This window comes from Hylaeus anthracinus, unplaced genomic scaffold (assembly GCF_026225885.1).
Source record: "Hylaeus anthracinus isolate JK02 unplaced genomic scaffold, UHH_iyHylAnth1.0_haploid 0, whole genome shotgun sequence".
In the NCBI taxonomy this organism is placed as follows: domain Eukaryota; kingdom Metazoa; phylum Arthropoda; class Insecta; order Hymenoptera; family Colletidae; genus Hylaeus; species Hylaeus anthracinus.
The window spans coordinates 2,594,364-2,611,057 of NW_026533254.1; the positions used below are offsets into that span (position 1 = coordinate 2,594,364).

The 16,694-nt window shown below is 33.1% G+C and overlaps 2 protein-coding genes across 4 annotated transcripts in view; one reads left to right on the top strand and one right to left on the bottom strand.

Moving 5' to 3' along the window:
* Positions 1-16,694, top strand: part of LOC128887214 (uncharacterized) — a 144,355-nt gene that overhangs the window by 98,483 nt on the left and 29,178 nt on the right.
* Positions 4,935-16,694, bottom strand: part of LOC128887159 (phospholipase B1, membrane-associated-like) — a 43,584-nt gene continuing 31,824 nt past the window's right edge. For 3 of the 4 annotated variants that reach the window (XM_054142763.1, XM_054142754.1, XM_054142745.1), the window contains exons 2-7: positions 14,136-14,231; positions 11,203-11,414; positions 9,677-9,853; positions 7,899-8,197; positions 7,401-7,579; positions 4,935-6,737 (exon numbers count right to left, since the gene is read on the bottom strand). In XM_054142763.1, the coding sequence (XP_053998738.1) occupies positions 6,586-6,737; positions 7,401-7,579; positions 7,899-8,197; positions 9,677-9,853; positions 11,203-11,414; positions 14,136-14,226 (1,110 nt within the window). In that variant the 5' untranslated portion in view covers positions 14,227-14,231 and the 3' untranslated portion in view covers positions 4,935-6,585. The remainder of the gene's footprint in view (positions 6,738-7,400; positions 7,580-7,898; positions 8,198-9,676; positions 9,854-11,202; positions 11,415-14,135; positions 14,232-16,694) is intronic. The other variant, XM_054142772.1, reaches the window with a different exon arrangement.

Consider the following 16,694-nt stretch of genomic DNA (forward strand, 5'->3'; position numbering starts at 1 on the left):
AAAACAAAGATTATCACTATATTAATTGTCATTTATACTGAAAATTAACATTCTCGTCCTTCTACCTTCATCTTCAAGCATGAACTTAGTATAGTCTGCCTAGACGCTATTTATCGCGTCATCCTCATTATATTTTAAAAATCTAATCCACATTAAATATTGTGCTCCTATTGATAGTTCCTTCTTTAATTTAAAATCAAGAATGACTACTTTATTCATTATTGTTTACAATAGAAATAAATGTTTCGTCTAGGGTCATTTTCGAGCTTAAACTTATTGTTAGTATAATCTAATAAGATATTAATTTGTTGCGTGACCCCACCATATTCCAAAAATCTAAAACACTTTTTAATTTTGAATAAGCAAAACAAGCATTTCACTTATCAAAGCATTACTACAGTAATAAAGATCTGATACGAAATCTCCGCTAAATACCAATTGAAAAGAGTTACTTGTTCAAGTTTTTAGAATCACTCTGTATAAACAATACAGGCTTGTTTGTGTGCACCTTTGTAAATGTTTTTAAATGTTGTATAGAAAGTTATTCAGGATATCGAGCGAGATAAAGTACCCCTTCATTTTTCGCAAATGTAGGACAGAAATTTTTAGAAGTGACAGTCACCGAAATGTTTCATAAAATCGTATTAACGAAATCAGTTACGTGTTACGTTTGGTGTTTCGTAACTTTATGAAGTAGGAACTCTTCGCGAGAAGGTTGAACCTGCTATCTAGTTTAAGAATGGTACGATAAAAACACAATTACACTTTCTGTATTTTACATTCTACAACGTCGATCGTGGACTGAACGTTACGCGATTAAGCCGCTTGTCTTCTGTAATTTTAAACCGGATTTTTGTTATTTCACAATACGTCATGTTACATGAAGGGCTTGCGATCAGCCGAGGACGATTTTATGTTACTTAATTTCCTAAAAAGTTACACAATAATCTCAAGGATTACACGCGAAAGAAACTTATGCGTAAGAAGTGTTTCATTATTTTATAATGAGAACTGTTGTTACGCTATCGACTAGTGTTCCGGTGAAGAAATTACACCTTCAATTTCAAAACAGAATTTTACTTACATATTCAATGTATTTAAAATTATGTACATGATATTCCAAGAATCTCTCTAGATTTGTGTGAAATGGAATTAACACAGTGTTGTGAACAATTATGAACTCCCTTTTTTTAAATGTTTCCAAGAAACATCTGATACGTATGAGTATATTTATAAATAAACAGTACAAGTCTGTATATGCTGGGTAACTCACGAAAATTTGTACCTAAAATATCTCCGCTGCTTTATCGTAATACAAAAATTGTAACATAAATGTGATAGATTAACATATGTCTACATAAAGTCATGATTACGTAACAATACTAACATTAAAATATCTCTTAAGGGGGTATCCTGAATTAGGAGATCTAAAAAAAAGCGGTTTTTTCGTGACTTTTTTAGGATGGAAACAAATAATTAATTCTATCGAACTTTTTATCCTATTTTCATACGTATTTGAGTAGTCTGTACAAATTTTTCCAACAAGAAATATTCAAATTGAGTCGACTGTGACGCATATTTGTAGAACAGCTCACAATTAAAACCTCCTATCGGCGGGAAAGATGCAAGTCGTAATTTTGGTTTGACACAAGAAAACCAAGAGAAATTTTCATTTTCATACATTTTTCTTCTATTTGAACTAAGAAAAACCCGCAAAAATGGTGAAATGTGAAATTACTGCAAGTTTGACAAAAAGAACGAGGTATTTGGGTAAAAAAAATCACTTTAACTTGATAAAAAAGCTGTATGAAAATGAATTTTTTTTTTTTTTTTTATCAAGCCAAAATTACGACCTGCATCATTTCCGCCGATAGGAGGTTTTAATTGTGAGGTGCTCTACAAATGTGCGTCACAGTCGACTCAATTTGAATATTTCTTGTTGGAAAAATTTGTACAGACTACTCAAATATGTATGAAAATAGGATAAAAAGTTCGATAGAATTAATCATTTGCTTCCATCCTAAAAAAAGTCACGAAAAACCGCTTTTTTTTAGATCTCCTAATTCAGGATACCCCCTTAAGCTAATGATTTTTTTATCTAAATAGGTTAATACGTTTTTCTAGAGTGTGGTGGCTGACGGGAGAATAACTAAGACTCGTATATGATGTTAACTTTTTAATTGAGACGATCGCGTCTGTACTCTATAGCTTCTCTTACAAGACTGACTTACGGACTAACCATTCGTTCCCTCAAGCATCGCACACATTCTTTCTTCATTCTCACATATCGCTTGCACTCTGTTTAAATAAATGCATTCACCCTAAGAAACATTCGCTGGACATTTGAACCAACAAATTAAACATTCACTTAACGCTTGTCGCGCAACACGCGCCTCGATTCACTCTTCCAGACGTAACATTTAAGACTAAACATAACTATTATAAATATAAGGCGGAGACGTGGCGTCAGCTCGTCGCCGATGGCGCCACATAGAGAATATATCAAGCTGCATCAACTGATGTACTAAAAAATGTATGATCCTATTTTAAAAAACGTTACGGTCCTTCAAACTTTCTCCATACGACCACCTTCAAGAAAAGTAATAAAATCAGAATGTGCCCCACTCGAAATCATTTTATTCTATCTGAATCATTTCTCGCTATGAATGAAAATATTGACGTAAACCGAGGGACCATCCTTTATAAACGGTTCAACTTGGGCGGTTTTTGATGTCTTTAATATAATTTAGTAGAAATATTTGAAAGACTTCGAGCAACAAGAATAGACAAAAGAAAGTTATCTTTTGACTCGAACTAGAAAGATCCCCACCAACTGACTCGGTTGTCAATTCACACTGAATGAAAATCTTGCTTGTTCCCGAAATCTCACGTCCTTTCTAGGCGTTTATGATGTACATATTTGCACGGCGACAAAACGCTGTCGCCGAGGTCACGCGGTTCTCGGCGAGAGCCTCGCGGAATCGCGGGGCTCCGGACGCGGTGCGGCGGCAAGTGACAAGCGTATCAGAAGTAAGAATGCAACTAGCGACGCGTGTGCACCTGTAACCGAGAACTGCGAATAAACGATCACGCATAATAAAGGTCGATTTATGCTATCCGCACAGAGACCCGGAACGGTTCCGTATTGGGCTCCGTTCCGACACAGACACGAGTGTTTATGTTATACGTTCGTCGATCGGTGGTACCGATCAGTCAGTTAACAGAAAGCGTTTCGTAAAGACACGTAATAGGACAAATAGAAAAAATGTTTTCACATTTAAGTATGCGAGATTTGGCTGTAATAGCTATACTATTAGATGCAGACGAAGTTGTACAAAAAATATGCCGCCGTTTTTGTGTGCACAAGTGCTGGAGAAGAAGAAAAGTTGAAGGAGAATGTTGGATACTCTACAAAACTTCTCTACTAACAGACGACGAAGAAAAGTTTTTTCAATATTTTAGAATGTCGGAATATAGTTTCAATTTTCTTTTGGGAAAAATTGAAAATTCTCCCAGAAAGAAGAACACGACTTTTAAGGAAGCAATTAGGTCAAAAGAAAAATTAACAGTATGTTAAGGCAAGTATTTTTCAATAACAATTCATAAATACACAACATACACAATTCACAAACAATTCATAAATGGAAGCATATAAATAAAGTAATATTATTGATATTCTCCACCGAACTGCTCATAAAAACTACTGGTGGGTGTAGTGGCAGTTAGAGTGGAGTATGAAGTCGATGGAATTTCTAAATGTGATGCGATGTTCTTTGTTTAATGAATCAATAAGACCAATAAAATAAAATGTATTCTAGTTTTTGCATGTATATATATATTATATCTACCAAATTGCCCCAGTTTCTACCCGATTTCAACCCATGCTGCTTGTTTCTTGTCGGTATCACTATACTTTATATCCTCTCGATTATACAAAAGAGAATAATCTTATTATAAGAGAATAATACTTTTCTGATCGGTGCTGAACGAATACGTTCCGGGTCTGTGCGGATAGTATAAATCGATCTTAATACATATCACTGGCTACTATTATTTCCCCGTCACCTTCACCTATGTTCCGTGACTACCTCGGAACGAGAAGTAGCAGAGTTCATTAGGATACAGTGACGGTGGAAGAACGACATTCCATTAGAGTGATATCCTCTAGTAAATTGAATTCGTCGGATCCTTTGCTTTCGAAATTCAGGACTTCTATAATTAGGCATCGTCGCACAAATATATCTAACAGGTTCCCAATATTCTGAAGCTGATACAAATTTTAAAGCTGACTAATGGAATTAAGTAATGGGATTGTAATATTATGCAACTTGAATTTTATGTTTCTTCTTTTTTATGTGTGTGAATCTTATGTTTTAAGAGTCAACATTGTTTCAAAATAAAATCACCTTTGACAATTGATCACAAGAAGGTGACGGTATATATATATACATTAAACTTTGGCCTTTTTTGTATTATACACGAACGAAAGAGAAATATTATACTATCCATTTGTTTTTCGAGAATAATGCAAACAATAAAAATTACACAAGTGTCCCACGAATACGTTTAATCAACATTTAATACTTCTCATGTACGGGAATATTACTTTTTCAAAAAACATTGCAATAGCAATCTGAAACTTCGAGATCCAAATAAAATTTTTCAATCATGGTTCAGAATAAATATTCATTGAAGACATTAATCGTTAGAAATTTTCCTACATTTTGTTGTAATTATTGGTTCTAATAATTATAAATTTATTTCTAACAATGGTTAAATTAATTATTAACGATACTTGTTTAAACAGTTACAGGGAATATGAATTTGCTGTAATATTAATATTTCGCGAATTATTTTCTCGATGGATCCAATTAGCGTTCGAATCAACTGTTAGTCGATTGCTGATCACCTTTTCCTCTCTTCTTCGCCAGGTATAAATCGTCACAGATCTCCGAGGACTTCATTTTTCTCGGAGCTCGCACGTGCGTCTTCTGGCCATTTATGGACCAAGAATGCCAGTGAATGACCACCGCTGATCTTCGACAATTAATTCTAATTCTGTATACATTCATTTAAGGAAACAAAACCCTTCTTTACTTTTATTTGAAAGACGTACATGAAATAGTGAAATAAAAAAAGTTGTAACGGAATTTCTATCAACTAACAATAAATAGCGCTTACGAGTACACATAAATAAAATTGTAAGATGGCACTTTTGCTTAAACTTATGCAAGATTTTTAAATGTTAATTATTTGTCTAATCGTAATTAAAATAACACAGAAACTGTTGTAACCTGGAATGATATAATGTCGACAAATTGTAATATATTCATAAATATTGTATGTATAAGAATCAGGAAATCTTATTCAATCGAATACCATAGAACCTTAATAATTGCAAAAGAACGAAACTAAAAATTCTTACAAGTATGAAGTTCATTCTTACAATGATCGAAGTAGAAATTTCTGTTTCATTTCGCTGTTTAGACAATGTCTTTGCAGTGCTCCGCGCGAATACGAATCGAAACTCTGCTGCCTGCTCAAATTTTTATTATATTTATTAATTTACTAAGTTTATTAAGTTCCTCTTCCAAAAACGAGTAACGAGTTAACAACGTACAGATTCTGCACCGATAGTCACTGTTTGCATACTGTGAGCAATCTGCACCTGTGATGTCAAGGCTGCGGGTGAATTCATCTTGTGTTTCTCTGGTCGCAAGTAATTGCTCGAATTTTCCTTGAAATATCCACCTCACTCGATTACTCATTTAATTATCGCAACGAAAACTCCTTGACACTTAAAGCGTATTGTGATTGTCCGTTTTTCCTAATTCAAAGTGGGATTTAATATTTCCTCTTTACTCGATTCTATTTTCGTGACAAGATTTCGTTGAGTTTAAATAATAGCCACCGGATGGTAGACAAATGGATAACAGAAATTCAGTTTGGTTATTTATCAGTTTAAAGGTTGCATTAACAATAGGTTTATGGAGCGTCTTACTGGAAGTTATTTAGAACGCAAACTTTCCTCGATACTTTTTAACAGTGAAAATGAAAAGCATCGTTAGCTGGCAGTTAGTTATTTGCAATCGAGTATTTATAAACGGGAATGAATTTCCGACTTTTTGATGGATTAGTACATGACATCCGGTCAAGTTACAGCGACTCATACTTTAAAATCTAATTGAATTTCGGGGAAAAAGGATTTCTAAGTTTTCATTTTTTACTTTTGAAACAAAACGTCGGATGAATAAACTGTAAATATAAAAAAAAAATCGTCTTGTAATTCTCTATAAGGAGATAGTGAAAAATTCAAACATTGATTTGACGAATTTAAAAATTTCGCTTAGTTGGGCGTACCCCGTAGAACTTCCAGCAAAAATCGTCCCGCGGTCAAAGGGTTAATTTTAGTAAATCGACTTCACTTATTAAAGCATCACTTCGGTAAGAGAAATCTGATAAGAAATCTTCGTAAACCTAGTGTTAATCAAGGTTCTATCGTATATCTGAGAATAATGCAATGTTTAATCGTATCCTTTTGTAAGTAAAAAAAATTTTTTTTTTTTTTATCTAAAGGAACTATTGTTATCGGAGCTTGTTATTCTTCCACGAATTCTGACGAGTCATTAGGAACGGTCTTTCCGGTGTAGGACACAAAATCCTTTCATATGGTGGAGTCCAGGCTTTGCTCTTATTACCATACGGTTCTAGCAAATTGTTCCATACAATATTGGCATCTTGTAACAAAAAGAAATAATTATACTCCAAAGTCTGGAAAAACTTTGTTAAATTATAATTGATACTGAGGCTTCTGGGTGTAAGCAGTGTCCTTTGGATAAGATACGTTTCGTCAGGATTTCAGATAGCTTCTTCAGGGATCAAATGACATACTTACAAATATTCTGCGTACCATGTTTCATTGAAATTACCATTGGCATTGAATTGTTACAGTTGAGTTGATATTTGTTGTTAGAAGACTCAAGTTACAGAACGTACGTCAATATCAATATGTCATTTAACCCTTTCGACCCGGTTGCTTTTTCTACTTGAATTCTATTCGTTCTTCTTTTAGAAATTAATTGAATTAAACTAGAGATGACTATAAATCAAAGGCCTTAGCCAGATAAGAAGGGACAATTTGTTCCAACACAAGTGATGTCCTTTTTTTAACATATGTTCCTGCGAGTGTCGACTGTAATTTGGTAAACGGCGACCAAACATGTCCCAGTAAGGTTGGAAGGGTTAAGTCCTGGAGAAGCTAGTTATAATGCTGAGAAAACTAAGGAATACCTGATCCAAAGGAAGCCTTGGTTAATATCAACTGTGAAGAATCGAGCCATCAGAAAGTCTCAATTGTCTTTCTCTTAAATTATCTGGATTGGTGAATGTATTTAACTTACAAAGCGCATTTGTCTTTTGGCTTATATGAAAACAGTCACCAGCAAGATACGATAAATCTGCGAATCCATCACGAGCTAGAGGTATAAATGCATGTTTAAGAGCAAGCTCGGCTTCTACAGTGAAATCTTTCGTGTGAAATTCTGAATATTCGGCGATCTGTTCATCCAATTCCTGCCACCTGAAGCAGTAACATTAGCGTGGATTAATTTCAAGTAATTCATTGATTTATATGCGTACTATTTTATGATCATTGTCTACGCATATTATGATTATTCGAAAACTCGATAAATCTAATAAATTTTAGAACGATTAGTTTAATTAAGTAATAAAATTTACGTTTACTGATTCTTTCTTTAAAAATGTAACATTTATTTTCCATGAAAAGTAACTTAAATATTTCGGAACTTTTCGTCGATATTGATGTCGGTAAATTTTGATCGAGGAAGTCCGTGTCCGTCATTCCTATGGGATATGTATGTTTAAGACGTTATACAGACCTTCTCATTATCTCATAATATTCCTGTAATCGATCTCGATATTGCAATCCAAACAAACAGGGACATTCTATGGTTGTCGTGAAGTAGCAGTCTATAAAATTCCTTCCGTTGCGAGTATCAACAAGTGCTTTCAAGTGAGGAGGTGGAATAAGAGCAACGAAAGTCCTTGGCAAATTATCCCTCAGTATCCTCAGAGTCCTAACCATATCCTCTTCGTGAGCTTTCAAGAGCGACCATGGGGAAGGCATCGAGCACAGTTGCATGCAAAAATTATTGCTTCCAATCATCAATGTAATCAGCTGCAATATATTATTTCATGTTAAGCGATTTCGTGGAATATAAAGTACCGCGAGACTTATCTAGAGCGAAATATTTTTTATTCGGGGCTTCGTGTCTATTACAAATTTTAATAAATAGATAAACTGTACTTATTTTATTCCTTACGAAAATTGAAATGAATTCAATATTAACAATGGTAATGTTATTGTATTCCCCAACTGTTAAACGACCGCTCTGTATCTGTCAGCGATATGCTTCTGCAATTACTTTGAAACTAATGATAAAATTATACAATTCTTATAGTTTTACATTTTTTTTATTTTACACGTAAGAATTTATATCTATTGTGTTTACGAGTAGCTGTGTTCTTATGTGTTTCTAATATTATTTTTTCTAATAATATTTAGATTAATCCATAGTTATATAGTTTAAAAAATAAGTACAAAGTCAAGCATCGGATTGCGGATGTTTGAGTTTATAAGCATTAAGTAAGTGACGTACATTATAAAAACAGTGTAAAGCTACACTTTATAAACACGTAATGTCTGCAAATATTGATTGGCCTTCATAACTTCATCTTAAAAAACTTGCTTTGCAATTTTTGCATATTCTTATGAACGTCGTGACTTCACTGAAGTTCAGAAAGCAGAATGCGAAGAAGTATTGCGGAAAAGTATGATTCTACAACAACAAGAACATTATATATTTTAATCGTAATATGTTTTATTGCATTAACGTGGAACTTTATAAATTTATAAAGATTCAAACATACTTGCAATAATGAATATGAAGTTGATAAACGTACAAAACGTTTGTAATGTTCGGAAATTCATATAAAACAAGAATATGTACTTTAAAATAAATGTACGGTTTCGTAACACATTTCAGAATTTTTTAACTTCATAACAAATAATAATAAAAATACTGACAATTACAAAAAGAAATACAATGTAGTCATTAGCCATTAATGATCATTTATTAGACATTATTCGGGCATTAATTGTGAATCGTCAACTGTTGTCAATCGTTGTGAACAGTCATCAATCGTCATCAATTGTTATAAACGGTTATCGACTGTCAGTAATCGTCGGTAACCGCCATCAGTCGGTAAAATGGACAAATTAATTGTCAATTGTCGTCAATAGTCTTGAATAATCATTAATAGTTATTTATTCTCGTCTATCGTAATTGATAATGGTGAAGCGTCATCAATCACTGTGCATAGTCATCTACCGACACAGTTTGTCTTTAATGTGTTTGATCCACATAAAGTAATAAGAACTTTTATTGCAATCTAGTTTCATTTTCCTTACTGTCCCATTTTTTAAATAAATTCATGCGTTTACATAAACTTCTACAGCCTACTTATCATTGACCTACAGAGTGTTGAGAGTACTGTATGTTGATATTAGTGATGCGATGGCTCTAATGGTTTCAAATATAGAAAGAGGATATATAGTGTATTTATTATACAAAATTAATTAGACCTATTTACGAACCTTCCAATGTTTCTTAACATCGATCCTCGGATTACTTTTTATTTTATTGACTAGATATTTAGCCATGAAGGGCATGTCTTCGGACATTGCACCAATTTCGGCGGCGTTCAACTGCGAAGCCTCGTGAAAATGTAGACTATTGCCAAACGAGTAACCTATCAAATTTGGGTTGAATTCCTGCATATACGAAAGTAATGATCAATCAGTATAGACGATTCAATACAGTGATTAATCGATATACGTAATTTAAATGTAACGATAAAGTAAACACCGTCTGTCGAGAAAAATTTATACCTAATGCAACGAAATGCATTGTTAATTGCACGAAATTAACTAAAGAAATAAAACTATAATCACTATTGTCTTTCGAAACTTCTATTGTGCCATAGAAAGCTGGAAAAAATATTAGCGGGACTGGATTGTCATCAGACATCATAGATAGTCGTGTCACTTATTATGTCACTTATGTCACTTATTATCACACTTCGAGATAGTCAACATTGATTGGTATGTCATAGGTAGTTCTACTGTTAACTGATATCAAATTTTTTATTCTTATCTACACTAATATTATAATCTATACTCATATTATAAAGAAGTAAAGTTTGCTTGTTCGTTCGTAGTAGTAATTTCAATTAGCATTATTACTGGACACTTTAATAACCTTCCATGATAACTAATAGTCAACTGTCGCTCAACGTGGCGGAAACTTTCGCGTCTATTAATTTTTTTCCACGTTTTCTCATGAAAAGAAAGGTTTCTTTAACGAATCCTTTACAAAAATTTCTTAAAAAGTATCGTTCACATCTGTGAATGTATATTTACTAGAAATTAGTCAGAATATCCTCTAGCTGTTTTCTGGATACATATATATACCCTATGCATATACGTGAAAATAATGTAATACAAAAATATTGCTTATCAACAGATCTAAAAAAAAGTTAGCGACACGATATACCTAGCTTTTGTATTTAAACCACAATAACGTTTATTATATTAAATATGAATTGAAAATTATAAGGTGAACTTTAAAAGTACTTATAAGGTATAATATATTAATTTTTGTAAAAAAAAATATCATTTTATCATCTAGGAAATTTCATGAAGATCAAATTTGCCCTTTTCAGCATGTTATTAAGTCGCATAGTTTAAGAGATAATGAAAAATGAAAATAATTCACAGAGAAATGAATAAGTTATTTATCACACGACCAACTTCGTCGTTAATATTTATATTTAAAAATCTATCTCTACATTACACCCAGTTAGATGCGTTCAGCTGTCACGAAGTATCTAACTACATACTTGCATAAACACTACAGTAATTACTGCACCTACGCGAATAAGAATAGTATTCCACGTAAGATATCATATAAGTAGCGGGATATCTATAATTTATAATTCATTGTTAGTCAATGAACTGGTCTCTATTATGTTTTCAAAAAAAAAAAAAAAAAAAAAAAGAAACAGGCTAAGGACTTTTTAGACAGTCAGTGTATGCAATCAATTGACGAGTAGAAGACGTACCTTGATCATATTGGGGAGTGTTAGAAATGTTCGCCAGGTTCCTTGGCCGCCGATAGTCGCTGCGGCACCTCTGTTTTCAACGACAGTTTCGAGTAGATTGTTTGAAAACACTCCAGCACCAGCCGTCAAAGAATCACCCATCGCGGCGATTACATCTATATCACCTGGCCTCAAACGATGAACCGATTCGGGTACCTCTGTAGACCTGCCACCTGAAAGTATTTCACCAAATAGCTGTTAGCAAGACCGTGTAGTCCAACACTCACAAGAATCGCGTTACAAAAAGAATATTGTTCAAATGTATTAATATTTGTTATCATTTATTCGTGACTCAGTTTATCCATGATTCATAGATTTAACCCTATGCACTCGAGAGGTGACTCTCAGTCACCATTAGGTTTCACGCAGCAAATCTACGATACCTAAAATGTTTCTTTAGGTTTAATTTCTTTGGAGCTCCAAGTGTCGATAAAATGATTGTCGGCGAGGTAAAGGCGAGCTTATTCTCAAATCTGGATAGCTTAGAATTCATGGCAATAGAATGCTAAGAAACATCTGGTGTTACTGGCAGATACCAGAAAAAAGGCCTCGAGTGCAAAGGGTTAATACTGAAAGAGAAAGTTTCAAGATTTGAACCATACTGTTTGGCAGTGGCCGGAATACAATGATCAGCGTGAAGATTTGTTCGTCTTCTCATTTATTCGTCATTTATAACGTCCCAAAGAAAATCCAACTAAACTTTCTCGTGCACAGTTCACAAGCACTGATAAAATAAAGTTAACGCACAAGTAAACAAAATAAAAAAATGTATTTCACACGTAACACAATAAACCGACGTGATCGGACCAAAATAACAAAAGAAAAATGAGAAATTCACTACCGGTGTAGAAATAAGAGGTCCACCGCGCCAACGGATGATTCTGTATTTTACAAAAGGGTTAAAAATTATTTATAGTTTTCTCAAAGACTGCAATGTAAGAATTTGATGTAACTAAATTGTATTTATCACGACTATTGTATGCTGTATAAGCCATTTATGGTTTGAAGCAATAAAATAAATAAATAAGTAAATAAAAATACTGAAAGAGAATATTCCTGTAACCTGCCACCGGAAAGTATTCACCAATCAATTATCATGCAGATTAAATAGGCTAACACTTACATGAACCTCTTTACAGAAAAGAAAATGCACATGTACTATTGCACTTATAAAAAAGATATAATCTTGTAAATATAGTACTCTTTGAACCATTCATCTTTTTCATTCGACATTTTTCTCTAAGAGTTATGCTGATAAAGGAGCTACGGCTTGTTTACCCATGAAAGAAAGAAGAAAATATAAAATATTCGAGAAGAACAAAAGGGAAAAGTCGCGGTAAGAGTCGGTTATGATAGGGCACTTATGCAAGTATGAAAATTACGTTGAATCTTACGATTAACACGACAGTGCTTGGAGAAAAAAGAAAGGAGTCTACGTATGGCAAGAAATAATAATGACAAAGGAGATTATCCGTAAACAAATTGGTTTGCAAAGGATAGCTTTCGTAAATATTTCTAAAGCAGCTGTTTGCCATAATTGTCCTTACACATTCTTGAGAAACGAAACAATACTTGTTATGTCCCTTATGAATTTTCTCGTTTTGCTAATCCTTTCACCGACTTTCCAAACAAGTTCCCGAGTAGTTACTTTGGAAACAAATTGTCGTACAAAAGAGGCAAGGATGAAACAAGATAATTAGGTGAATCGCATTTGATACGGCACTCTGACCTTCAGGTGTGTGTATTACAACTTTCTAATCACACGATTAGGTAACTAGCTACTGTTTCCTGATTATTTACAATGTACAAATCTATGTTACGCATTCTCCTTTCTTTATAGATGTATGATCTTGAAACGTGAATCAACTATGTCATTCTAGTACGAGGAACAGAACTGAATCGATAATCACACGTTTTCTGAAAACAATTATCTACTGTAATTAACAGAGACGGTTGGGACCATTATAGTTTCCGACACAACGTGTTCAGCACCGTTTAGCAGAATTACAAGAAGATAAATAAAAATTGACGAGAAAAAAGCAAGCATGAAATGAAAGGCCCAATGATAAATATAAATGAATTAAAAATTGTTAAAATTGAAACAAGATTGCGAGAGGAAGAGAAAGACTAAAGATATAAAAAAGAAAATAGGACATTAAAAGATTATTTAACATTTTTATATAAAATTTAATTCTCTTTAAAATGTATTGAATGCCAGTAACGATGAAGACGAATTTACATGTTTATTTCAAATCCATAAAAATTCATAAAAAAATATGAATATGGAATCTTGCACAATTAACATATAAAAAATTCATTCATTGATACATATATACATACATCAACGAAAAAAGTTATGAAACTCGTGAACCTTTAATACAAATATAGACTTTAAGCAATTTACGTTTTTTGAATAGAAAATATATTCGCCGAGTTAGGAATAAAGATTGATATATTACCATGTTTTAAAATAGCCATTCGACGAGTTCTAATATACACACAGTTTGAAATAGTCTTCATTCCAATCACGATCGAAAATTTCTATGCGTATAAGATTTCGTATTTTATGTTACCTTAAGCTGAATAACCAATATCGACAGTGCCATGGACGAGTTGTAATAAAATACAACACAATAAAAAATAACGCTTAATAGCAATTTGTGTATACATCGTACGATGAGAAAATTTATTCAAATGTCAAATTTTTACTTCAGACATTTGTAATTGAATAAAGTTTATTTACTGTCACGTTGCAAGGACATGCAGAAGTTCTAATGCGTTCTAATAAATATACGTTTAACAACATTTTGTACAAGATACGGTGAACAAATTTATACAAATCTTAGATTTTAAAGTTCGAGTGTTTGTAATATACTAAAATAAACTATATTTACCTGTGACATTGCAGGGGAATGGAACATTTGGAGGTACTTCATCTTGTATTTTAATGTTACGCGTCGATGAAAAACTTCGTTCCGATCCCATGTTACCTAAAAAATATTTGTCAATTCAATTATAGTCACATGTATTGTCACTGATGAAATACTAGTATTATCAAAATAATTGTCACGAATAAAAGATGCTAATAAAGAAAAACTAGCGTACTTTAATACAGTAATCGACATAAATTTAAATTATTACTTCATTAATGTTTTAAAAGTGAAACATTAAACTACTTGTGGTGTTTCGTAACCATCTTCTTGAACTATACTTGCCACTTATAACAAGGACGATGTTTGAAATCCTCGGCCTTGATCCTTGAATGAACTAAAAGAGGCCATCCAAGAGGAAATTGAAAGAATTTCCCCCGAAATGCTAGCGAGAGCGATGGAAAACTTTCAAGAACGACTCCAAATGTGTATCGCCCGTAAAGGCCACCATTTGGAAGATATCATTTTTAAAACATAAAGTAAAAAAACTCTTTTATATCTAGATTTAAGAAATAAAAAGTTTCTGGTGGTATCTCGTACCATTTTTTTTCAATCGTTTTTTAAAATGTGGGAGTTATTTCTGCCGCACCCTGTATTATACAATAACAGTCATTCGCGGTACAATGAAGAATGTGATACTACTCTTGCAAAAGAAGTTGAAGAACATGTTTAAATATTCAAAAAACTTCAGGCTATTACTTTATCATTAATTAACAGACACACGAAGTTTTGAAGGAATCTGTAGCATAATTATTCATACTAGACTGCCACAGTGTATAGAGGCGATAGCAATATGAACCTCACCCCCAAAAATAATCTAGATTCACTAATAAAAAAGAAATTCAGTCAAACACGACGCTAATGGCCAAGCAGTCAATGAAACGTAAAACAAGACCATTAAAAAAGCAGACACAGCTTCCAAACTGCCGTGAAGTTCTCGATGGAATGATAAGTGACATAGATGAAGATTGTATAGCTTCAACATACGTGGTATGCGAAGTTCTTGCTCCAAATGCCTGATAATAATGTGCAGGTTTTGGCTAATAGCAGTACCGACATTTCTAGCATGTGTTTCGTGCATACCGCACGTAACGGTCTCTAGCGTTTTCTTGGTTTCGATTCTATAAGTTTGCTCGAACTTTATTACCATTTTATGATACAATAAATGTGATGACAGTTTCATATCAGAAAATCAGTTCGCGTATGAACGTACAGCTTCACTAACACACGATTTGTCTTCATTATAAATGTAACGTAATGATTGTCTTTCTTACTTCGAACATGACTAAACACTTAGCAATACGCCGCCAGTCTCGCGCTAAATAGCTAAGGAAGAGACATTATTCGCATTTGTTGATTCAATATAACTCGTATGTTTAGCACTTCGCAGGTATCAACTATATTGTGACAACGTGCATCATTACGAGCACAAAAAGTTCGCATGTCATCTTAACACTATCTCCAATTTACATTACTATTTTGCTGTTAAGAAGATAATCTGATGCTTCTGATTCAGACCTTTTCGAATGTATTTTCCTACTTTACTTTAGTTTATTTACTTTAGTTTAATTTAATTTTCAATTTTTTCGCCAATAAAGGACATGGTCGGGTGACAAAAAACGCAACGTTAAAAGAGCATACATACTAACCATTCGGTTCATCATGAGACGCAAACAAAATCATAAAACGGTCCGTGGAATAACTGAATGGAATATGCAACACAACCACAGGATGCAACAATAAAAAAGGATTTTTCTTGTAAAGAAAAAAAGGTAACAGCATTGAAGAAATTCGAAGAAAATCAAGTTTGAAAAAGAAAATATTCTTTGTAAAAAATCATTGTAATCACGCCATAAACATTTCACATATTACAACAAACGAGAAAGATATTTAGGTAGGCTTCTTCGATGGGGACACCCTGTATATGGCACAATTCATATGTCCATAAAATAGATAATATAGTATTCTAACTTACATGTTTATGTATGCATTTTTATAATCAAAATTTTGAATTAATTTACGACTGAAAAAGAATATTCTTACAAGCATCCCTTTACGTTAATTACATCAGAGAAAGATTCTAAACATGCCATTACCACTTGTATCGATTTTATGTAGATGGGTGCCACGCTTAGAAGAAGTGGGTAATATTCTACTTGGGGTACGCATACCCCAAGAGGTACACTTGAGGTTGTTAAGGGGTACACAAAAAGAAAATTAGTAACGAAAGGCAAAAATATATTATACATGCTTTTCAATCATTTGGAATGAAAACCTCGAAATCAAAGATCTATATAAATTGCAACAATTTTAAAAGTCAAAACAGTTGCAAAGCCAGTAAAAACGCAGAACTCCGATCCTTGAATAAATTTGAATATGGCATGACCGAATCATGTAACGTAGAATGATTAATTGATCTTCACCGATGCACATTATCAACCAATTCTAACTAATATTGGGAAAATGCTTGTAATTTATTACAGTTTAAATTATAATCATAATGAGTAAACAATTAAATATCTT